Source organism: Mytilus edulis, chromosome 13 (genome assembly GCF_963676685.1).
Source record: "Mytilus edulis chromosome 13, xbMytEdul2.2, whole genome shotgun sequence".
Lineage (NCBI taxonomy): Eukaryota > Metazoa > Mollusca > Bivalvia > Mytilida > Mytilidae > Mytilus > Mytilus edulis.
The window spans coordinates 55,558,836-55,585,547 of NC_092356.1; the positions used below are offsets into that span (position 1 = coordinate 55,558,836).

The 26,712-nt window shown below is 31.5% G+C and overlaps 1 protein-coding gene across 2 annotated transcripts in view; it reads left to right on the forward strand.

Annotated features, from left to right (window-relative positions):
* Window positions 1-22,109, forward strand: part of LOC139500636 (uncharacterized) — a 42,580-nt gene extending 20,471 nt beyond the window's left edge. For both annotated transcript variants that reach the window (XM_071289393.1, XM_071289394.1), the window contains 18 exons: window positions 774-914; window positions 2,112-2,387; window positions 3,346-3,555; window positions 4,223-4,363; window positions 5,427-5,536; window positions 5,842-5,963; window positions 7,283-7,407; window positions 7,925-8,051; window positions 8,754-8,872; window positions 9,480-9,614; window positions 9,977-10,156; window positions 11,547-11,703; window positions 13,005-13,108; window positions 13,523-13,630; window positions 19,301-19,429; window positions 19,913-20,098; window positions 21,159-21,357; window positions 21,781-22,109. In XM_071289393.1, the coding sequence (XP_071145494.1) occupies window positions 774-914; window positions 2,112-2,387; window positions 3,346-3,555; window positions 4,223-4,363; window positions 5,427-5,536; window positions 5,842-5,963; window positions 7,283-7,407; window positions 7,925-8,051; window positions 8,754-8,872; window positions 9,480-9,614; window positions 9,977-10,156; window positions 11,547-11,703; window positions 13,005-13,108; window positions 13,523-13,630; window positions 19,301-19,429; window positions 19,913-20,098; window positions 21,159-21,357; window positions 21,781-22,093 (2,882 nt within the window). In that variant the 3' untranslated portion in view covers window positions 22,094-22,109. The remainder of the gene's footprint in view (window positions 1-773; window positions 915-2,111; window positions 2,388-3,345; window positions 3,556-4,222; window positions 4,364-5,426; window positions 5,537-5,841; window positions 5,964-7,282; window positions 7,408-7,924; window positions 8,052-8,753; window positions 8,873-9,479; window positions 9,615-9,976; window positions 10,157-11,546; window positions 11,704-13,004; window positions 13,109-13,522; window positions 13,631-19,300; window positions 19,430-19,912; window positions 20,099-21,158; window positions 21,358-21,780) is intronic.
* The last annotated feature ends 4,603 nt before the right edge of the window (window positions 22,110-26,712 follow it).

Genomic DNA, 26,712 nt, shown 5'->3' on the forward strand with positions numbered 1-26,712 from the left:
TTTTCTACTTATTTTCGTCATTATGTATCAACGAAACGCAAAAGACCTTATAAACAAAACATTAGCAAATATGAAATACAAGAATACAAAAAAATACGATAGAACAATAACAAAGAACACATAGAGTCACACGGACAAACCACATAAGCAATCATGAAAGATAATGAAAACAACACAATGACGGGATGCATAAGAACAGAGCCACGTCAAATAGATATATAAAATACCAGACCAAACAGTAAAAGTAATATTGATAAAGACAAGAAAGACAAATAAAAGAACTCAAAACATGAAACTAAGATAATAGACAACGTCAGTAAGTGTATTATTTGTGAAGTATATACGGAATATTTATCAACAAGGTATTGGTACCTTTCGATGAACTGGTTTTAAAAAACGAACGAGACTTTCTTTGACAAACTGATGGTTCATCAGCTTTTTGCTCAGACACTTGGTGACGTTTTACAAAGTCTTAGTAGGAGCTGCAACCTCTGGAATACCGAATAAATTTGGAAATCTATATCCTATATGTAGGTGAAGCTGGTATATTGCTACTAAGTTAAGCGAAATTGATAATTTCAAAATTAAAATCGTCGAGTTTGTCATATATAGATTCCGGTACTGATATGACTGTGTATGTCAAATTCGAGGTATAAGTTTAAAGGAGGAAGCCGTGTCTGTAAATTATAATATATTAATTTAAGAAACATAATAACTATCACAACTTATCAACGATTTGTTATAAATATAGTACTAGTTTTTTATATTTCTAGGTATGAAATCTACAGTACAGTTTTTCAAAGTGAAGAATCTTGACCTCAAAGTCGCCTACAGGGGTGGCTATCACCCGCGTATCAAGGCGGCCTTTCGCCACTTTAAATTTTTCTACTGTTATTATACACCAGAAAACTTCGGTAAGGTTATATTTTATAGTAGAATATTGTTATATAAGATACAACCACTCTAAGTACATACTCTCTAATTTAATTTCAACATTTTACGATTTTTAAAAGATATATTAAAAGTAGATAAAGAAAGGGTATTCTCCTGTAAAGTGAAAAAGATCTAGCAGACATTTCACTGTGTTGATAGCAACTAGTCCTACATTGTTTTCCTATCATTTTTAAACATGTTTATGGTTTTGGCTTTTAACTAGCTGTCAGTAACTGCGAGTACTCTCAAATCGTATTTTCTTGTTAATTCGACCTGTTGATACTGTTTATAATGCTTTTTTGTTATTTTTATTTATATGGATCTTGTCTGTACAACAGCTTTGATTATTTGTAATATCTTCAATTTTTCACTTATTCTTACAACATTTGTATAAACTTCAAGATTATAAAAAAACCGGTTTTTTTCTAAAGTGAACATTGATTGGTTAAATATTTCTCAGTCATGTCCTGTTTTTGAATTTGTTTGTTAGCTTTTTGGTCATGAATGTTTGTCTCTAATATTTAATTAACTGTGCATTTGTATTCAGATATCGCAGATCAAATTTATTCGTTCATTGTTTAATCATACGTTTTTTGATTGAGTTAAGTCTGCCAATTGATATTTTATCGTATGTTTTTCTTTGTTGTGTTGTTATGCTATTGTTTCAGAAAAAGGGAGAAGGTTTGGATCCATTAAAACGTTTAATCCCGCTGCAAATGTTTGCACCTGTCCTAAGTCTGGAATCTGATGTACAGTAGTTGTCGTTTGTTTATGTAATATATACGTGTTTCTCGTTTCTCGTTTTGTTTATATAGATTAGACCGTTGGTTTTCCCGTTTGAATGGTTTTACACTAGTAATTTTGGGGCCCTTTATAGCTTGTTGTTCGGTGTGAGCTAAGGCTCCGTGTTGAAGGCCGTACTTTAACCTATAATGGTTTACTTTTTAAATTGTTATTTGTATGGAGAGTTGTCTCATTGGCACTCACACCACATCTTCCTATATCTATATTATGTTTAACCTGCACATAAATCTGCATTTGATATCATAATTCTTGGTGAGGTTTACCTAAATAAGAAGCAAATTATCCACATTGATCAGAGTGAATCGTTATTCTTCTATATGACCATGATTTTGAAAAATATTTAAAGGTTTTTTTTTATATTTAATTTTTCACAGAAAGTCAAGTGTTTTATAATCGTTGGCCTGCTGAGCCGTTTTCAATGCTAAAATCACAAGACGGATGTCCAGAGGGATTTGCTGAGAGTTCTCTTCAGCAGTTTACAGAACCATTGCCGATTATGTCTGACACGATGTATTCAGCCTTGACGGTTGGATCAAACAACGTGACGTATACGTTTTGCTCAAAACCTAAAAGTGAACCTTTAGGACCATCAAGTTACTGGCAGAAAGGGTCTTATTGCATACTTAGCTATACAGGAATATGTCCTACAGGTGAAGAAGGCTATTTGATTTGAATTTTGACATAACATAAATAAAATGAATGATTTCATTAATTGTGAAATCCTCTAATTTTTTTATCTAACGCTTACCTATTAAATAAGAAATATCGGAAATACAAGTAAGACAATTTGATACCCGTAAAAGGGGAACACAGAATATTAAAAGGCTTTATAAAGCGAAATGTTATAAATTGCTATACATAAGTTAACAAAACATCTAAGATATCTCGTCCACAAGAAGACGATGTCAACTACAAACACGTTAAACATTTCTTTTGGATCTTAAATTGATATAGACAAACAAGTGAACTACGCTGTTTTAATGTACGCTTTTTGATTGAGTTAAGCTGGCCAATTGATATTTTACCGTGTGTTTTCTATGTTGTGATGTTATGCTATTGTTTCAGAAAAAGGGAGAATGTTTGGATCCATTAAAACGTTTAATCCCGCTGCAAATGTTTGCACCTGTCCTAAGTCAGGAATCTGATTTACAGTAGTTGTCGTTTGTTTATGTAATTTAAACGTGTTTCTCGTTTCTCGTTTTTTTTTTTTTTAAATTTTATAGATTAGACCTTTGATTTTCCCGTTTGAATGGTTTTACACTAGTAATTTTGGGGTCCTTTATAGCTTGTTGTTCGGTGTAAGCCAAGGCTCCGTGTTGAAAACCGTACATTGACCTATAATGGTTTACTTTTTTTAAATGCTTATTTGGATGGAGAGTTGTCTCATTGGCACTCACACCTCATCTTCTTAATCTAAATGCTGTTTTGTCGTGGACCATTCATCTTCTTGCTGCGTGGATCTACAATTTTCTTCAGAAGTAATTACGGAAAAGGCATTGTAAAAACATAAGACAAACTGTTAGTATGGCGTTTGAAACATAACTGAATGATGTAAATATATCGGAAGTGACGTGTCAATGTTTTAATATATCAATGCTGTTTTGATAGGATTTGAAGACGGATTCATCAAGTTTGATGACATACAACCACCCAAAACGTTTGCAGGTCAATTTTTACCTAATGGAGATTTTACTACAGATGTTAAAATCCATTTTTGTTGTCGGGATGATGGTACTTGGTCAGATCCTATTACACTTCCAACGCATGATTCTTTTGTTTTGTTTCGCCATAGCAAATTCCCGTGCCAGAAGGTTGTAGGTAAATATGTTAAAAACATTAAGTATATTTTCTTATTATGATCTCAATTAACGAAATCAACAAAAATTCAACGCACAATAAAAGGCGACGTCAATTATCAGCAGCTGGTAAATACTACCAATAACTGCAAGCATTCATGAAGATTATAATAGAAATATTTATTCGTTTTTATATACATGTATCTTGTTCATTAAATTGATTATAACCTCGTATACATTTTTTGTGTGTCCGAAACGCTGTTCTGGATTTATTTTAATCAGGAATGATCAAATTCAAACATTTGAAAGACAAAGATAATATTATGTCGAAAAAAAACACTACTCAGAGACAAATATACAAGTATTGAAAGAGTAAATCAGACAGATCATCATCCACGTTGTGAATCAACTGTAAAAATCGAGATTAGGACACAAACAATAAAAACAAAAAAAGTAAACTATTCTTTGATCTTAAGATTTAATATCGATTTAAGTTGTTTTCCACATAACTCTGTTTGAGCAGTTTGTGTGTCAGAAGCACACATATGTTAAATAAGCCCGTATAGTGTGGAATATAAATTCGTAATGTATTAGAAGTTGAAGAACTTTTAAGAAAAGTGATACTTAATATATTTGTTGAACGTATCGATTCACATTATGAAGTATGTTTAACATTCTGTTCCCTACAGATATGATAGACACAGAGGAATATTTAACTATCCGAAACGATGCATCCAATAACGAGGCCTTATATGGGTTTGTTCCTAAAGTGGGTGGTATTGGGAGAGTTTATCAAGTTCACTTTTGCCACTACCACCATGCTGATACAAGTGAGTATACTTCAAAATAAATTGTTGTAATTTCTGTGTAAAGATGGCGTATGATAAATTTGCATTTTAGTCCAGTTGTATTTTAGTGCGACACGGCTTTCTTACCATGAAATCAAACAAAAGGTTGATATTTGAAATCTTTAAATGACGTAAAGATGTCAGACAGACATGAACATTTCCAATCTAATTATCAAATTTAGTAAACGTTTTACTCCAAGAAAAATGACGGTCTTCAGCCCAAAAACTATGGATGAAGAATGAATCGTGAAAGAATCATCCCCGAATGGATACATATTTTCGTATTTAAGAAGATGCTTTGCAAGTCAGACTTTATAACGTATCATACCATATAAGCTGTGCTATCAATGGTAGATTATTTGAAAGTTTAAGAGGAAGATTAAAATATCCCTTTTTACCACAAGATGTAGACTTTCATATTTGATCACAAAAGGCGTGGCTCATATTTGTGTTTATTAGAATATGTTTCATCTCCTTTTGAGCAATATGTTGTTACATTCGATAAATTACATATACAAGTTTGACTTTTCCTATAAATTCAATCATTCGTTTCCTAATAAAGAACTCCATAGGTATAAACTACAAACAAACAGATAAACTAACTAATATGTATGCTCTGAATGTTGTTTGAGATGTGTTATTAAGTTTCCAATAAAATAATATATTTGTGTGGGATTCACATTGGAAGGTGAACATCTGACACTTTACAGCTCTCCTTGTCATACAATTTTATGTTTACCCTTTCAAGTCACATGGAATCACCCCCAAGTTTTGGTTGGGTTCATGTTGCTTAGTCTTTAGTTTTTTCTATGTTGTGTGTTTTGTATACTATTGTTTGTCTGTGTGTCTTTTTCTTTCTGAGCTATTGCGTTTTCAGTTTATTTTAGACTTCAGAGTTTGAATGTCCCTCTGGTATGTTTTGCATCACTTTTACAATTCTCCCTGTCAATCAAATTCTGTTCAAGTTTTATCAAACCATTTCTTATATTCTAACAGGAAATCTCAATTTTTATAGTACAACTTGCTTCCTGTTTTGTTACTTCAGATTGTGGTGCTATGTATCAACTGAATTTGAAAAATCCAGTTGTGCACATAGCGACTCCTAATTTCCCGGGACCATATGTTGCAAGACAAAGATGTAATTATATATTCAAGGTAAGCTAGTTTTATGTTTCTTTTCAATGTTATACTTGATTAAAATGGTGTTAATAGTATGTGTTCGAACGTACACTATTGTTTTAATTTCTACTAATAATCAAAATTGAAAAGAACAACATATGAACAGAAAAGTCAGAATACAAAAACATGGTTTGTTTTACAATATTCGATTTTAATCATAATATAATATGAACACATATGATTTTACATTTGACAATTTACATGCATGAAATTTCTAGTAAACAAACGAGAAATATTTAGAAGCCAGTACTATCATATCACACTTTTTCTTAATTTAACAGGGCCCTAAAGATTCCAAACTGATTTTGAATTTTCATACGTTTAACTTTGAAGTTGGTGATAGTGGAGAATGTGTATCTACAGTTGGTATCAGAAGTGCTCTACCAGGTCAACCGGAAATAAAGTAAAGTATTAATTGGGGTATTGTCATCACGTAGGAAACAATCGGGTCTGTTCGAAATAAAGTTAATTCCTAAAATTTCCAAGTTCAATAAAAGCTCTAGAGTGAAACTATGTTTTGCAAATTCAAGCAATAAAATAATATTTAGGTAAAATATTGGAAAACAAATACATATTTGAAGAAAAAAAAATCGCATTTCAAATTTTTGTCAAACTTATATTTTTCAACGCTCTGTGTAACAATACTCTTTCGTCAGTTCATACTTAAAAAGTAAAATTACAAAATACTGAGCTCCGAGGAATATTCAAAACGGAAAGTCCCTAATCAAATGGCAAAATCAAATGATAAAACACATCAAACGAATGGACAACAACTGTCATATTCCTGACTTGGTACAGGCATTTTCAAATGCAGAAAATGTGGGATAAAATGTTTATAGTCGCGAAGCAGTGTGTATCACATATTTCATTATATAGCAAATATTAACACTTAAACATGTTTTTGATGGAGCACATAAATGAATGAAGGTTTATCCAAAGAATACCTAATAGTCCAAAAGGGAGGGATAACAGGAATCACTAAAAATAATAACAGTACAGCAGACCACCAACACCTGATGACTCCCAAAAAGACACACAAAAAAGAAAAACAACACGTGGTTTCAATAGACGAAGACACTTGATGTGGTTGGATTAAACTAGGTTTAACTACACATGTAACGTAACCGTTGCCTATCCATTTCCTTATGTTGTGACACTTAAATACTCATTAAAAAAAATGCAGTCTGATGCGACCAAGAAGATCACGCATTCAACCAATTATGTACAAAACAAAAACAGCTTCTATTAACTATGTGCATTCGAAGTTCTGCAACTTAATACACGAAAAACAACACATATTGTGTCAATTAGGTTCATATAACTATCATTCAAATGAACGGAAAGGTATAAAAAAAAAATAAAAAAATGAGTTTTTCTTATGTTTTCGTCAAAAAAATTCATAACACTTTAGACACACGACATTTGTAAAATGTCGTTTTTATCTACAAAAAAGCTGACCCTTTTGTAACATGTGTAGCTAGTTCAATAAAGAATTCCAAGTTCTGTACAAAAAGCAAAATTACGAAAATACCGAACACAAAGTAAAATTCAAAATGAAAAGTCCCATAGCAAGCTAAGTTGCAAAACCAAAATCTGTAACACATCAAACGAACGGAAAACAATTGGCAACTTGGTGTTGCCTTGGGTTTTCTTTTTCATTGTTTATTTTGCGAATCATTTTGTATCTTTGATCAATGCAACACACATATTTTAAAATTACAGATACTGTGGCGATGACTTTAAGAGGTCTGTGATGACCGATATGAATTTCCTAGGAATAACATTTACAAGTGGAAACAACAATCAGCTACTGCCAGGGTTTAATGCTACAATATCACTGATAAGAGGTTTGTACCATAATGTTGGAATTTATATTTTAGTAAGCATACCTTATTATTCCTTAAATTTGATTTCAATGTTGATATACATCTGACAACTTGATGACAAACCAAAAATCAGACAACAAACATACAAAAAGGCAGAAAGGCATTTAACATTGTACCAGATATGTTTATATATATAACAATAATTTTATTCTAAATAGAGGAAACAAATGGTGCTCTGTTTGATGTTAATCATTGCATGGTTCATAATAATAAGTTATGCTTTTTGGTTTGATCAGCTCTTCGACAACTTTTTTCTTTCCATTACATTCGAATGATGTTATTCACTAGAACTGTAATGTATTGTCATGTGGATTGTCAACTTTATGTTGTACATTATAGAAACAGATAAAATGAAGTTATCTGGAACGATAGATAAACTCATACCATGCACTCTATTTTTCATTTTGTTTAAGGATGTAATGTATTTTTATCTAATTAAAAACCTTCGAAATCATTTGAAATGTAAATTATCTTACAGACCGAGACATGTGTTACAACGGAAATGGAACTACTTACAATGGAAACGTTAATGTTACAAAAAAGTTCCAGACATGTCTACATTGGAGTAAAGTTACACATTGTGTGAATAATCTATATCAAAGAAGGTATTATGAAACATCAAATATGATTTACTATAACAGACACAGCAGTGCGATATCGAACCAAATGTACTATTTCATTTTTGAAAACGGAAATTAAATAATAAGGGTGTAATTAACAATCATATTTGAAAGTCAAGTAACAAAACGACAAAATAAATGGCATAAGGATAAAAGTCTGAAAGACAATCAAAAGTTCAAATGTACGTGAAATAATACAACAATACTGGTACTTACTCGCTAAAAACATAACTGCTCCACCAGGGTACGCTTTTAATTATCCAAAGGTTGAATTTTCAATTTACTCTAGATTAAAAATAAAGCTTTGAATGTGATGATAAGTCATGAATAAGGGAGTCAACACACTTGTATATACTATTCCACATTTGTTTATTTTGGTACTAATTAATAATTCACTGACCTACGTTTGTAAGGAGAACAACTACTTTAATATGCATGTTCGTGTTAATGGGATATTTCTGCATTTTCGTATGTCTGGAAACACTACTTTAACAATTAGAATAAGTTTGTTCGAATGTCCATGCATACATGTTAATTATACACTTAAATTTCTATAACAAGTTTTTATTTTCTAGAGTATCGTTTGAAAGTCAATTGAATATAGTATGTCGTGTGTCCTGTTTTGAAGGAATCTATATTACTAGAATACTTAGCATCATTTATATTTTGGTTTTGTCATCATTGTAGTGAATCTGCATCCTTTTTAAAAGAAAACTTCTGTAGGCGTGCAGGCGATGGTTTAGCACCATGGTGTTATACTGATAAAGACCAGTGTTCACGTGACTATTGTGATGTTTGCAATCTTGGTAGGTATATGGTTTATTAATACCAAACCCATTGACATATTAATGTCTATTCCAATTTGCATTTCATCCACATTTTGTTTAAAATTATCCAATTATCCAACAGAGTACAAACAAATTCGGATTTTCCTTATATCGTCACTGCGTTTGTACTGACATAATGTAAACACACCTTTCTAGGTAAGAACAATGTAAAGATACACAGACTAAGTAATATATCCCTCGTGAAAAGCTGGTAATATATAGTATTGCGTGTTTTGTAAAGTCAAATATGCACTGTGCTCTTTTAACACTCAACAAAAATGATTTGAATAATGTATTTTTACGACAAAAACAATGAAAAATTTCAGGACACATTGTTACATACCATTAGACCATAAGCAGTTTTAAAAATGAAAACTCCGTTTTGCAGGTTTCATAAATAAAATAATTACTCGTCAATTAACTTGGTGGTATAAATATCATATAAGATAGAATATGACATTTCTTTCATTGAAATATTAAGGACATTATTTAATCAAAATTAAAAATGAATATGTATCATCAAATTATATTTGTTTTCTAAATTTATATATTTTGACGTAGTATCACAAATTGTTTATTCTTGCAGAGAAATGTTATGACATCTTCGATGACTGTAATGATTTAATGACAGAAGATAAGGAGTTTTGTTCTCGGGATATAGAGGCATCACGTGGTTGTAGAAAAAGTTGTAAATTGTGTAGTTTTGAGAAGCCATTACCAGGTACTGTTTATGAGAAATATTGTATTGATGATACAATACTGTAAACTCAGAAATTATTGCGAAATATGCTACAGGATTATAATCGCAATAATTTAAACTCGCATTTTGAAATGTTTTATATGAATTAATAAGGATTTTACTCAATATTGCAAAAATTAAAGTCGCATTTTAGTCCTAAATGACAAAATCACAATAGTATATGCTAGCAATAATTTTTGAATTTACTGCATTAATGATAAAATATGCTTTAATGAATGTGAATTCCCCTTACGGACTTAATCATATCTGAAATAAATAATATGCCAAATTATTAATTCTTGTAATTCTAAATAAAACGGAATTGATGAAACATTACATTGTAGTGAAACGTGTATCTTGTACAAGCCCACTAATACCTTTTGATGGGATTCCGAAAGTACCTTTGAAAACTAGCTATGCAGTTGGAGAAACTGTATTGTTCATGTGTATAAACGGTGTGGAAACAGATACCCATGTATGTTTGGCTGATGGTACATGGTCAGGAGGAAACTTTGTCTGTGGAAGTACGTATTAAACTTCTTTTAAGTGGGAAAACATTTAAATTATTACCTTTTAGTGAACAGGACAAAGTATTGGGTAATTTTAATTGCTTTTACGCTTGGTTGTACCAGCATATATTTCCCGTCGATGTTATCACATAGTGGATTGGTATAGCTTAGAAATTTTATCTTTTTTATTCGCATATTATTTGTTTCTTTTTACAATTACGTCTGCTTAATATGTTGAGTTTACTAGAATAGTTTTGACATCAACTTTCATAAAATGTTAGGCAATAAGAAAACACAAATTTAAAAAAAAAACATTGATCAAAGGCTTTATTATAATTACCAGTAGCACAAATGATTAAAAACATACAACAATTACTTCGTGCGATACATTATGTAAATATTGAATTGCCTTTCTGTTTTATACAACGAACGAAACAGATAAAAATATTTTCCTTCTTTTAAACAATTATCAAGATTTTAAGATTACTCTTCATCAATACCTTCTTCTTTTAAATACTTTATTTAAAATCACTATAAATCTTTCCTTGAAAAGACTTCTTAAACAAATGTCTTTGGGATCCTCAACTATACTCATTTGGCATGCTAACTGACTGTTTTATTGTTAAGATCCGTACACATTTTGTTAATTTTCATACATTAGCCAAATCGAATTCTCACCATATAAAATTGAACAAGCTACACAGTCTTTTAGTGACTCTGGAATTTTACCACGTTTGCATTATCTATCCAACATTTTCCTCAAAGGGGTTAAGGCTTTCACAATCATTTCTTTTTGTTTCAACTTGTAGGAGCGGTAGGTAAGTGCATCTTTTTCGAAATGAAAATATTTGAAAACAACGTGGACTGAAACAATAAATGTGTGAGTGAACGAGTTTATGAGTTTAAGTTCATTATCTGTAGTGGCTCGTTTTGTCCCGTTTCTTGGTTTTTTTTTTGTAAGGTCATTATGGAACAGACACTAAACATTTATGTTTGCAAATTGGTGAACTTTATAAAATTTGCTAATAGGTTTAATGGGAACTTATAATAACACGCTGACCATCATTCCGACTAGACTGAATAATGAATAGAAATATATCAGTTTGTAACATTGCATGTATGACTATAACTACTTCAGTAGTATTAAATATTAGGAACTAGCAATAATTTTTGGTGAACATTTTATATATAAGTTACCGTTCATTACAGTATTAATTATTTTAAAGGCTTTTTTAAGAGTTATCTCATTGGCAATCAAACCACATTTTATTTTTTCCATAATACACAAACTTTGACAGCACCATAAAATAAAATATAAACGAACATACAATTATTCTTCCATCCACGTGAATCGGGACCCACGAAAAAAAGAATGAATCCACAATTTTATTTTTGTTCTTTGTAGAATGTCCGCCCGGTTGGATAACCTATTCTGAAAGATGTTACAAATGGTACGATGTTTATATGACAGTTTATGAAGGAAGAGAACTCTGTGCCAACATGACCGCATCCATGTCGTCTGCTAAGGATCTAAAGGAAAATGATTTTTTGTTGACGTTAAGGTACATTTAATATGCCAACTTAATGAATAAATAGATATAAGAAGATGGAGTACGAGTGCCAATGAGACAACTCTCCATCCAAATAACAATTTATAAAAATAAACTAGCATTTATTTGTATAGCTCACCTGCTCAGAAAAAGCACATATCAGTTATTTCTGTTACTTGCACTCGTCGTTCTTTTAATCAGTTAGAGATTGTTTTGATTAAAGTTTACTGTTTTGTTGTGAAAATTAGGCCACAAACCCCAATTGTAAAATAACAAAAGAATTGACAGGATAATACCAACTTTTATCTAATTTTAAATAACATGTTCATGGTTGCACTGATGTAAGTTACTTTTGCTACAGTAGTAACTGGTTTAAAAAACTTGAGTGACATTGTGCAGTGTTCATTTTTCAAAGTCTTTTGTTGGTGGATTAAATCTGAACTCATTGCATAAACATTATGAGATGTTATACAAAACAACTTTCCCTAGGAAATGGCCTCTCGCAAATAATGATATAGTATGTGCAAATGATTTCAATTTAAAAAATTCGTTCGTAAAATGTGAATCATTCGTCATAGTTGTACTAAAGACGATAGATTTGATGCACCCATAGCTTAATTAACCTTCACTAGGAACACGTCCATATAAAAAACATTCATAAATCAGTGCTTAAATACATTAGGAGCTAAATTATCACAAGGGATGTAATTGAATTCCAAACATCTAATGTTTACTTTCCCTGAGAAGGTTTGATAATTTACATTGTAATTGTACTTGGTGATTTGAGCTGATGGGTTTTACACAAAACGATCTATGGTGAATTATAAGTGGGTTACTTTTAATGAGTTTTAACAAGAAAACATAGCTGTCTTGGTGATTTGGTGATGTTTTACAAAAATTCCCGTAGTTGTATATACTGAAATCGACCCTTCTTCAATTTGGGTTACTTTTTGAACCTTTCATGTCGTTACAACGGATCATTCAGATGACGACACGTCCTAGTTAAAAAGTAACAATTTTAATAGATGTTTTTATAAAAAATGTTGATATTAAAAGGAAATGTTTGCAAATCATTTTACGTTCGTTTAGAAAACGATGAAAAGAAACAAGAACCATCAACTAAAAAACGAATAAGAATAAATAATTATTCTAAACTAACTACTTATCTGAGATTCAAATGTTGGACAGTCCATATGCATTTCTTTGACACTTTACAAAACAACTGGTAAGAATTTCAGACAGATTTAACTATTCATTTAGCTGTTTTGGGTCCTATAGTGAATATAAGTATTTCCCGTTTATCTTTTTAACAGCGATAACAGTCGTTCCTTCTGGCTAGGTATAGAAAAAGATGAAAATGATGAGTATATATGGAAAGAAGATGGTTCAATTGTTACGTGGACAAATTGGGGACGAGGTAAAATTCATTATTACATGTCAATTTTGTTTATGTTTAAATATGATGTGAATTTTTATGCTTTTTATAATAGTACTCACTCGTTAGTATTTCTTTCCAACTTATTACATGTCGAATTAAATTTAATGCATAGTATTCCGTTCATTTGTATATGCTCGTAACAAAATATAAACAGTCGAATAGCAACACAAACAGTTATTGAAATATTTTCAAAATTCAACGAAAAACCTTCGAATAATTTATTTCGTCTGTTAGATGAATAGATAAACACAGTGTAGAATGAAAATCAAAGTATAATTAGGCCGAAAAATAAGCAAATGATATAATTATACAGTTTAAGTCAAGAATATGCATTTAACCAAAATGTGGGTTTTTTTTGGTAAATGATAAAAGTTTTAACCTTTTGTTTTGTAGGAAATGATACATCAAATGCATGTGCCAATGTAAACGATGAGGGAAAGTGGAATCGCTGGGGTTGTGATTGGGATTATTTATCTATTATCTGTAAACTCACCCCATCTAGTAAGTAATAATGTACCTTTCAATTTGGAGAGTAATGAACACGGCATATTAAGGCCAATTAAAGAGTTGCGATCGATAGTAGAGGGACATTCAAGCTCATAGATACAAAATTAAACTGACAATGCCTTTGCTAAAAAAGAAAAAGACAAACAGATAAATAATAGTACACAAGCCAAAACATAGAAAACTAGCAATTAATCAACATGAATCCCAACAAAAACTAGGGATGATCTCAGGTGCTACGAAAGGGTTAGCTGACCCACTCCACATGTGGCACTCGTTCGTGTCCGTGTCAAAAAAAGGTCCCTTTGTTAAGGCACTTGAATTCCAAAATCAAACATAGAACACAAATCCATCCATAAAATCCTGCAGATGCTCCCAAGATTTGATTATGTAAATAATCAGTATAAAAATTTTGAATTTTGTCTTGCATATTTTATATAGGGCTCCAACTGTATGTATTTTTAAAATATAACAAAAACTGCAAAACTCATCTCTTCGATTTTGAGATATTTACCAACTGCACTACCCGAAAGTATTTATTGTGCTAAAATTTTACTTGTACAAAGATTTTAATGTAAATTACTCACTCAGCAATAGCTTGATTTGTTTCCCTTTGTCTACAATTTGAGATCTAACCTAAATCATAAGTAAGTATGTTTTTCATCAGTCATTACAAAATATGACAATGTTTAATATAATGGAAATACAAAAGTGTTTTAATCATATGAAATTTAGCAAACAGTGACTGACACAAAGCCTAATAATGTGATATAGTGTAACTTTTAAATATAGTATATGTTGATTATCGGTTATACATGATGTAGTTATTCCAGAGCTGAGTTTTGTTTTTCTTAATATACTTTTCGATTTAATTGTGTTCGTTCCTATCACTTAAACTAATGATTGCCTCAAATATATAACCTAACCTAATTTAAGTTGTCTTAGCATCGTTTAGTACATACAATCTCGGAATAACGCGAGATGAAACTTGATTTTTTAACATTCCAATCATTTTTGAAATACCCAAGTGTTGTCGGATGTTATTAAACATATGAACACCCATGATTCCATTGAAGGATGGAGGCAAGCACTGTTCAAAAGATGTGTTTTTATGTGAAATAAATGGATCTAAAACAGAATCCCTAGTTTTACATTAACAACAAAAGAGGGGGAAAATCAATCATCAAAACCAAAATTATTATATATTTGATACAACCATAGCTTGATATTGATAGCAGGCTGTGGTCGGGTTGTTGTCGCTTTGACACATTCCCCATTTCCTTTCTCAATTTTACTTGATATGTCCAAAAACATGAAAAACAAATTATCAGGTTGCAAGAAATTATATAAAAGAGTTAATACACATATATAATAAATAGGAGCAAATCTCGTAACATGGTCTTTAACGAAGCACTTGGAATATGCAATCATGGGCATTCCCACCAATTGTTCTTTGATGTGAAATGCACAATTTGAATTACTTTTTCTAGTGGGTTCAATCTAGTGCCAATGTTGTAAATTTCTTGGGGAAAAAAACCCGAGAGTTTAAAACATTGGCACTATTATTTGTATGTACAAAATTCAAAGTGAAGATAAATTGCGCAGGTACATTTAATCAAACCCATAATGTTTCATGTATTGAGACGACCTAGAAAATCATAATCAGAACGTTTTTTGTTTGCCTAGCATTGGCCAAGTTTGAAATGAATTGCAATAGACCTAACAGACTATTTTACATGTACCGATGGTGTCGCAATAACGTTAGTTCAAATCTCTGTAAAGGACCGATGTTTGCATGTGTAAACACACAATTCTAATAATGAAATATAGGTAAAAACAAAATCAATTGATAAAATGTCCCCTTTCTTTCCGCTGATGTTGTCGTTTTGTTTTTACTTCTTATCATATTACATGTCTACCTATTTCGTCATTGCGTAGGTTAATAATGACTTACAAACATTTTTTAAATCTTGATTTTTTACATAAAATTCCAGTTTCAAGTATATATATAAATATAGAGATTGATAGAATACTAATAAAAGTCCGATGTTTAATGTTCACCGCGTGATTTGTTTTCAGATATGTCACTTAATAACTTCCTCTTAACCGAACACTTGTATCATTTTACACATTATAGCCATGCTGAAAATTGTCGTCACATTTTTCTAATGAACTACTTGACAAAAAATTCTTAAATTTGATTTCAGGATTTATACTAATCAGCTACACCATGTTTAATGATATAAAAAAAGTCAATACAATAAATAGCAGACCAATATAGCCTTTCAGGAAGCACTTGGGACATGCAATCATGGATATTCTCACCAACTGTGTTTATACATCCCTAATTTAACCCTAAATATATATTCTTTGATGTGAAATGCATAATATGAATAACCTTTTCTCTGGAATTCAATCTAGTGCCAATGTTGTAAACTTTCTGGGGAAAAAACAAGAGTTTAAAACATTGGCACCGTTATTTGTATGTACAAAATTCATATTCAAAATGAAGATACATTGCGCAGGTACATTAAATAAAACCCTTCATGCTTCATGTATTGTCACTGAGTGAGACGACAAAGAAAAGCATAATCAGAACGCTTTTTGTTTGTCTAGCATTGGCCAGTGTTTGTCATGAATTGCAAAAGACTTAACAGACGATTTTACATGTATCAGTGGTGTCGCTATAACTTTAGTTTGAATCCCCGTCAAGAAACAATCTTGCATGTGTAAACACACAATTCTAATAATGAAACATAGGTAAAAACAAAATCAATTGATAAAATGTCTCCTTTCTTTCCGCTGATGTTGTCGTTTTGTTTTTACTTCTTATCATATTACATGTCTACCTATTTCTTCTTTGCGTAGGTTAATAATGTCTTACAAACATTTTTTAAATCTTGACTTTTTATACAAAATTCCAGTTTCAAGTATATATATAAATAGAGAGATTGATAGAATACTTATAAAAGTCCGATGTTTACTGTTCTTTTATTAGCTTGCCTAGACTAGTAAGTCGTCACCTTTTAATTGTACAAAAATAACAAACTCATATAAAAGTACAGCACTAAATTTTATTCATTCAAAATACATTGTTTGAACAAGGCCCCAGATAGTTTCAACTGGTTTGCAAACGTTGTGTTATTTACACGTAATCCGGATTTGCATATAGCCATGAGAACATCATCATGATGTATCGGCACAAAAACAATATATATTTATATTTTTTCCCAATAATACATTTATAGAGCAATACAAACTTGGTATACTATGTTTCATAATATGGATACTTTTGTTCTAACTGGACGTTTGTGATTCTAAATTTTAACAGCTGAACTAATATATATTTCAAAAATTACAAGTCATGTAAAAACACATTCAATAATTGGTCCCGAATTTACGGTACAAATTCATCAGATAACCGTTTTCAATTTTTGGTAATTTGGTGAAGCCTTATACCTGCTTCGGTCTTCGTCTGGTTTGTTTTCTCACATAACTCAATGTCTTTCAGTATACTAACATAATTTGTTACTGAATTTGCAAACACATTAATGCATGCACATAAGAAGACTTTACCTTGTCGACGAATTCGGTCTAGCTTACATTTTGTTACTGTTTAACATAAGACATTTTCGGAAACTAATTGATACTAACACGTTTCACCCATGCCTATGACAACAGGTAACCTTCTGTTATTCAAAGTTACAATGCTAATTTTACTAACGTTATTAAAAGGGGGATATGTAATGTACCTTAGGCTCCAATGTATCCTTTTAAACAAATTGCTTTTATAAAAGGAATACGTAATTATTTTATAGCTTTACGAAAAAATTGTGAGTGTGACTGTTTTTGTTATATAACTAAAAACAGACGATTTGACACCTCATCTAAGGGAAAACTGACGATGACAATAAACGAATCCTACACAGATTCACTAAATGTTTATAATTTGTGTGTATAAAAAAGTACCGAGTTCAGTTTTGGAACGAATCAACTAAGCAGAATTAAATACAGCAATATTCCTGTTTAAAAGTGTTGCCTTTTAAAGGTACATCACCTTTTGCCTTTCAAAACTAAGTAAATTTCAGTCATTCCTTATAATTTAATTCTAAAACACATCTTAATAGAAGAAAATCATGAAAAAACGTTGATGACTTCACGGTCACATGACAAAATTATGTCAATGAGCTGATAGACAATACGCTGTCAGCCAATCAGAAGACGCATTACTTTTAAAATAAAATTATTATAGAATAACAGATATATCTTCAAACATCAACTTTTATTCGATGAAAGGGGTCATGTACTGATAGAAAATAAATTCTGAATATCATATTCTTTTCAACAAAAGGTTTTTCCTTAAATACGTATAGTAAAATAGGAAAAAATTAAAAACGAAGTTTGACATTCACATTCTTTTAAAAGATGCAACACAAATATCTATTTGGTTTCACACACACACAGACTATTTGTTGTTGCATTTCTTTATATCTGTTCATCTATTTGGAAAAAAGACCTTTTGATAATGTTCCGACTTTTATGAAACTTGACTTTTTTATCAGGACTTGGATTTTATCTTCCTGAATGTATGTTGTTTTACTTGTTATCGCTTCTCTCTAGAAAGCATAAAAGCAATTATTTATTTCTGGGTCAAATTGTATATAAAAAAACATATAAGTAATTGTAGTATATTTGAACGTTTTAGGATATTCAAGCTACTGGTTAGGAATTGTATCATTGGCAACTAATGTCCCTCTTTTTACTCCTAGACTAGTAAATAGTTAAAACGTTTTAAAGTACCATCCGACAAAGAAAACAAAAAAACAAAGACATTTAACAAAAATATTGAAACAAATGGGCGTCAGATTACACTCCAAAAAATATAAATAAAATAAAAGAAAAAAAAACATACATACAAGATTAACAAAGACTACCAGCTACTGACTAGGGACAGGCGCAAAAATTATGTATGTTTCGTAAGATTTCAACCATCCTATGATGAGTTTATCCACTATACCACCAGTCAAAGTAGAAAAAACCAACACACAGCAAGATGCATAGTAAAATAATGTTTTATAGAAGTCCGAGTGTCCGATGTCAGAAAAGGTAACAAAAGCAACTAAACAAAATGACAATGATACATGCATTAACATAGGACTTTTGTCAGTAACTTACATGCGAGCTCCAGACCTCAACTAAACTGATTGATAGTTTATTTTCACAACAGGTGAAATCAAGCACAAACTCTCCAGTAAGTTGTTTTAAGCATCATACCATCAAAGTCATCTGAGAAGAACATAACCCGTATCATGCAAAAAAACTGGTTTTAGGATAAATGTGTTTATTTCTGATGCACTCAACAAATTCCTGTTTACGGAAATATTTCGGCGGGGTAGCATCAGTGAGCAGTAGCTCGCAGTTTTACTTGTTATATTATCATAAAAGTTCTATGTAATAAGTTATGAAAGAATTCAAATAAAGCAAATATGTAATGAGTGACAGAACAACACGTTAATTCACAACGAATTAATTTGCATTAGTTAATAACCCGTTGAATTTGGGAACGAGTTGAATTTATTTCTAATGTTAAAATGGTATGTGCGTCGGTATAATCGTTTGTATGGACAACCTACGCAAATTGCTTAAAATCAATACTTTCTGTTTTAGATCGTGTTGAATGTCTAGACTACAGACTTGATTGCTTGGACCTATTAAAAGACGATCCTGGAATGTGTATAGATTTCGAAGAGTTTTCCAGGGACAATTGTCCATGGACATGTGGGTTCTGTGGAACTGGTAAGATGATTATGATTGATAATCGAAATTTAACTGCAAAACTTTAAATCGACGGACCCAAAAATAGATACCATTTTTATATGCATAAAAGATTTCTTTCTTAGGTTTCAAAAATTGTATCAATATACTAGTAAGTCTTGCGCAGTTCCGTCCAAATAGTCTATTTTATAAACGTTTTGTTTAGAGTCATGGGTATTTTGAATATATTCTACCATTATTAAGAATCTCTCTCTCTTCGGCAGAAAAACTCTTGCTCAAGTGTGTTAAGGGGTGTTTGTTCAGCTGTACATGTGCGGGATGTATATTACATAGTCACATCCCGTTTGATTGTCTGTGCGTTTATGGACCCCGTTAACAATTTTTCAATGAATTTTCTCCAGTCTCCTTTTCTAATTGCTTTCCACACAATTGACAAAGGTCTTAGAGGTAGAAAATTTATCAAAATAAAATTGCTTTTATACCTATTGAATGTTCATATTTTAGCAACCATATGTGCAATTCCAACCTTGCAACCGAAAACCATTATGAAAGCAGGAAGTGCTTTACGAACTCGTGTGGGAGGAATATTTTCATACGATTGTGTTGAAGGCTATGAGCTAGATAGTGGTAATGATAAAAGAGCTTGTCTCAGGGATGGAAGTTTAACGGGTGATCCACCAGTTTGCATAGGTAATTTATGTATGCGTCTTTTCTAACATTTGAAAGTTCGCTCATATCAAAAACAAAAACTTTAGGCAGTTGACAACAATAAAAATATAATAAGGGGAGCATGTTCATGACGTCAAAGATTTGACATTAGTATAATATCGATTAGTATAATCAATTGCTGAAATTCATTTACGTTCATTTATATCTGTCAATTATCTGGCACACTCACATGGTACTGTTATGCCAATCAAATATTTTGCATTTGTAATTCATATTTGTTTATGCCCCACCTACAATTGTAGAGGGGCATTATGTTTGCTGGTCTGTGGGTCAGTTCGTCCGTCTATTCATTCGTCCGTCCGTTCGTTCGTTCGTCCCGTTTCAGGTTAAAGTTTTTAACCAAGGTAGTTTTTGATGAAGTTGAAATCCAATGAACTTGAAACTTAGTACACATGTTCATCATGATATGATCTTTTTAATTTTAATTCCAAATTAAAGTTTTGACCCAAATTTCATGGTCCACTGAACATAGAAAATGATATTGCAAAGTTCAGGTTAAAGGTTTTGGTCAAGGTAGTTTTGATGAAGTTGAAGTCACATCAACTTGAAAATTAGTTCACATGTTCTATATTATATGATCTTTCTAATTTTAATTCTAAATTAAAACTTTGACCCCAATTTCACGGTCTACTGAACATGGAAAATGATAGTCCGATTGGGGCATCCGTGTACTATGGACACATTCTTATTTTCAAATATTTTTTTTTCAAATTTTATTTGTGACTTGTAAAACATGTTTCGATTACAAAGTGCCTCGGAAAAAGCTGTCCCGCATTTGCCTTTATTTGTCTTATTAATATCTGATAACATAATTATTATTTTAAAGAATAAGAGAATTATTTATCTATAACTTTAGTTTTTTGAAATATGGATTTATTGGATATCTGTTTCAGAAGGATGCATTAAAATATATATATAGTCCTGCAATAGGAGAATGTATGTTTTTAGATTGGTTTTGTGTTTGGTACTTTTTCATTGATATTTTACATCATCTTAACTTCATATCTTAATTTTTTTTCAGAGAGCCACTTAGTGCAATCAAGAAACAATGAGGTTTCTCTTCGTTCACGACGCATGCTCGCCAATGAAAGAAAAATGTATATAGGAAACAACGCTTTAATGCGCATTCATAAATCCGGGAGAGTTGTTGCCTGGACTTTCTATTCAATGGTTGACTGTGAGGTTACCTTCAGTATTTGGAGACCTGTTGATAAAGGACGGTGTGTATAGTTAATGATATACTTCTTTAATGTAAAAGTTTGGTATCGTGTTATATGGCATGGCATAATATGTGTAATATCACTGAGCGCTCAAGAAAAAAACATATAAAAAGAATACTGCTTTTTTGATAGAAACGGTGAGGTCACTTTCTTCGAGAAAACCAGACGGTCTGATTATAACATCAGAACGACTCCAGGAAACCATTATAAGGTATGAACAGAGTTAACTGCTAGATATCCATCCCTTAACATTTGGTTTATATGTAAATTAAAAAAAAAGTTATCCAGTAAATACCGAACTGCGAGGTAAATTCAATAATTGACAAGACCATAATATAGTCTGACACAATCAACGTGTGAATATTTCTGAAAATTTGGTATTATGAATTTATTATATTAATCCTTCCAATGTTACTTCCTCAGCTTTACTCTCATTGGACGGAATACTATTGACAAAAGTCGACACGATAGGAAGCGAAAAGTTTATATTCCTTTTGCTGAACAAATAAGTGCACATAAAGGTGATATAATGGGTGTATTTTTTGCCTACGGAAAAGGATCTTGCATTCCATACGATCTTTGTAATCTAAATATGGACAAATACGGTAATCAGATGGAATCAATGAACATGAAAGGAAAGGCTGTGGTCTGGAATATTAAAGAGACTTATCAGTTCAAAACTCTAACAGACAGTTCGCGGTGTAAAATCTGGTCATTCTCAGCTGTTGTTCAATAAATATGCTTTGAAATGATATGTGTGAATAAAGTCAATATGGGGAATATTTCAATTTAACAGTCAAAACAAACAAAAAACGGGAATAACATTGAGAATGGAAATGGGGAATGTGTCAAAGAGACAACAACCCGACCAAATAAAAAACAACAGCAGAGGGTCACCAACAGGTCCCCAATGCAGCGAGAAACTCCCGCACCCGGAGGCGTCCCCCAGCTTGCCCCCACACAAATATATACTAGTCCAGTGATAATGAACGCCATACTAATTTCCAAATTGTACACAAGAAGAATGCATGTTTCGGTCTAGAGTAGTTGTAAATAAATTTACAAATTTACAAGTCCTGCAAAAATCAACCATCCTTAGTCAATTCTCTACAGGACAAAAGAGACACTTAATCATAACGAACGATAATCAGCAAAAAGGATCCTGATTGGTGTTCTTATACATTATTTTACTTTCTAATATTCGTTTCTGGCGGTTCCTGGTAGAGGTAAATCCAGATAAGCCCATATAACGCATGCAATAAATAAAGTGTTATCTTCAATATCTTTGAAAAAGTCTATTTTTATGAAGCTTATTTTACTTAGTTTTCATATTGTAAAATTTGGGTCGCTTGATTTTAAAAACACATGCGACAACAGCTACATAGAAAAACAGACAATTAATAAATTTTCTCTTTTATGCAATGGTCTACACTTTTTTGCATCAATAATAAAGGTTGCTGCTCACAAAGAAGCTATTGAACCAAGAGTTCCAAATGGTGAAGTTGAAATCATCCCTTCGTAAATTTTTCGGACGCCATCACGAGTTGGTTGACCGTTATGGAATAACCGTATTACAAATGATATCGTATATGTTCCTTACGTCGTAACTACAATCCCCTTCCCTTTCCTGAATGTGACCTACCGAATTAGACTATTTACCGGATTTGTTATCACATAAGCAACACGACGGGTGCCGCATATGGAGCAGGATCTGCTTACCCTTCCGGAGCACCTGAGATCACCCCTAGTTTTTTGGTGGGGTTCGTGTTGTTTATTCTTTGGTTTTCTATGTTGTGTCGTGTGTGCTGTTGTTTGTTTGTCTTTTTCATTTTTAGCCATGGCGTTGTCAGTTTGTTTTAGATTTATGAGTTTGACTGTCCCTTTGGTATCTTTCGTCCCTCTTTTATATAGCGATCAAAACAATAAAAGACATCTTTAATATAAAAAAGAAGATGAGGTATGATTACCAATGACCCAACTCTCCACAAGAGACCAAATGAGACAGAAATTAATACAGAGGTGTAAATTGCACCGAGTCCGGCACAATTAAAAGATTTGTAATAAAATATCAAAGATACCCTGAATGACAACAGACTAATTATATATAACTTGAGTACACACCACTGAGGATTACGACTTCCAACGTGCTCGAGTGAACTGATATATGAGTCAAATTAATTTTCTTTACGGGTGAACCCGCTACCTTTAATCTCAATGTGTTGAATAAGAAAAACTTACAATATATTTATACGAGCAAACGAATACAAATTAAATATCTTGAATAAACATATTGAAAGAATGATTCATTCCAAACAAACATGCAGAAGCCATCACAGCGGGTTTTTCGTCATCTTGACTTACTGTCCTTAAATTAAAAATAGAATACAATGTTAAAGTAACATAATAGAAATATCAGACTCCGAGAAAAAAAATGTCAAAATCAAAAGCTCAAAAACATCAAACGAATGGATAACTGTCATATTCTTGACTTAAAGTACAGGCATTTCCATATGCAGAACATTGTTCATTTAACCTGGTTTGATAAATAGGTAAAAGACCATCATCAATATTTCTGAACATGAAATTAAGGATATGGCTTCCTTAATCCTTTATGTTTGACTAGTGTTTCCAGGAACTGAGACTTATACGAAAAAAATGAAAGGTCTACCTCAAATAAAACCAGGTTCAATCCACCATTTTAAGGAATAGGACAATTGTCGTCCATTCGTTTGATGAGTTTTGTCATTTGATTTAGCAATGTGATTAGGGACTTTCCGATTGAATTTTCCTCAGAATTCAGTATTTTTGTGATTTTACTTTCTACCTCCAAATTCAACAAATATGTAATCAAAAAGAAACGCCAGTATACTGATCAGTTGTTCCTCTTTGAAGCAGGTACATGTTTTGTTCACTGTTAGCATAATTTGTCTAACGGTATCTGAAAGTAATAAAATTATATCGTGTGCTACTACTTCTATATTGAAAAGCATTGTGGACAGTTTCATTCAGAATTTTTTACAATTTCACAAGGGCAGTATTAATGGTGAGATATAGGGTTTAAAAATCAAAAGTTATGATTGAAAAAAATTTAGGCAAATATCTGAAATTAACCAGAAGTTGTTTACAGTATTTTAGAATCCAGATAACTAACAATATAATACTTTTCTTAATATCAGTTTCACAGACGATAACGGATGTGTTCCTGATGTCGTAATTGCAATCCCGTACCTTTTCTATGAATGTGACCTACCGAATTAGACTTATTATCGGGTTTGATAAATTAGTCCAGTCAAATTAAGTTTGAACCTCAAACTAATTACAACAGAAAATGTGCTAGTTTTATTCTATAGCATTTAGCCCCAAAAATACACAGACAAAAAGTCCCATTAAATCTATCTAGAGGAGAACTTAAAATCGCTTGATTTTCTTAGAATTCATGTAAAGTATGATACTTTGATAGGGTAATAAGTTTGCATTTGACTACATTATATTATGTAATCTTCTGCCCATGAAATGTACAAAACCGAAGTGTAATGGGTATCTTTATTATTTTTTTTTGCACATTTTTCATTAAAGAAATTGAAAATTTATGGCTTTGTGACCAATTTGGAAATATAATGTGAATATTTTGTATTGTTTATATGGCTATAAATTATATTTTTGAGCTTTTACCTTATTTCAAGATAGTTTAAACCACAAAAAGAAGAAACTATGCTTGATCATTTTTTATTTGAGATCCTTTTCCTTGCAATGTTGAAAAATCTAATAAATGGTCAACTAATGAATTATGGAATCTAGGTTGATATTATAAAAACACCTTTAGAGTTGTTTGTTATACACTAAAGACGGCTAAAATATCAAAAATCAGTACATTCAGTTAAATAGAAGCGGCAAAGTAATTATATGGTACCAATTTCTATTGATATTTCTGCTTTTTTGTAGAGTTATCTCCCATTTCAATGCAAATCTCCATGGGAATTTTCAAATCGTTATGTTTTTAAATTTTACTCAAATTAGCGTTGTTGGACTTTTTTCTGTGTATATTTGGGGTATAATGCTAAAGATTCAAACTTTAACATCTTGTGTTGCAATTACGTCAAGGTTAGGTTTAAACTTGTGCTAGATTGACTAGACTATTAGCAACAATACGGTGTCACATTTGAAGCAGGATCTTCTTACCCTCCAGGAACACCTTAAATAACCAGTTTTCGGTGAGGTGTAACTCAGTCTTAAGTTTTCCATGTTTTGCTTTGTGTACTGTTGGTTGTCTGTTCATCTTTATATTTTTCTTTTTCATTCTAGCCATGGATATGAGTTTGAATGTTCTTCTGGCGTCTTTCGCTGCTCTTTTACTGACTTTTTGAATTTTTTTAGTTTATTTATTTTCACCTTACTACATTCTAAAACTATATTCCGTTGGCTCTTTTAACATAGAAAAAAAATCATTTTAATAGGTCTGACATATGATAAAAATAAATTTAAAGAGTTGAATAACCACACCAATATCTAATATTATTTGAAATTAGCCGTTGTTTATAAAAAAAATAAGGCAGATTTTAATACTTCTTTTTTAATTTTGTGATAAGCACATACTACTAATCTAGCATTGTTGTTTAATTTCTATCTGGTCGTAGGCGATATTGATAAAAAGAAAATGTTGGATGTGAGTCAATGTGAAAGCAATCTTTTAAACTACCAGAAAGACATTAATACTTACAGTGCAACATATTATCTTCACAACAAAATACAGATGTTAAACTCGCAGAAACCATCAAAAATGTATTGAAAACATCGAATATCTCAAAATTGTTAATAAACATTTGATATACGACATAATTTACCAATATATAAATAAATTTATGTAGTATGATTGACATTGAGACAACTATCCAACAAAGTTCAAATGAAGTGATTGTAAGCATTTATAGAAAACCGTAAGGCCTTCAACAATGAGAAAACACAATAATGTATGGTTGGCTATAAAAAGTCCCGAAATATATGAAATAATTGAATTGACAAACCTATCGGTTCAATTTATACCAAAAACATTAACAGAAAACAAGCATGACCGGCATAAATCAACTACATCAACTCAGCTTGCAGCTCCTGACTTATCACATACACATACAGAATGTGGCAGAGGAAACATGTTTGTGAGTGCTCAACCCGCAGATAACCTTGGACAGTGGTGTAACAGTATAAAATTAGAGTTAACTATAAATATCAGTTGAAAAGGATTAATTCATCAAAACGATTCAAATAGAAATACGTCTAACAAAAACAGAGTGGTTTTTACCATTTGGCTGAACTTTTTTTATATTTCATATATATTTTTGTATATCCAGTGTGCGTTTC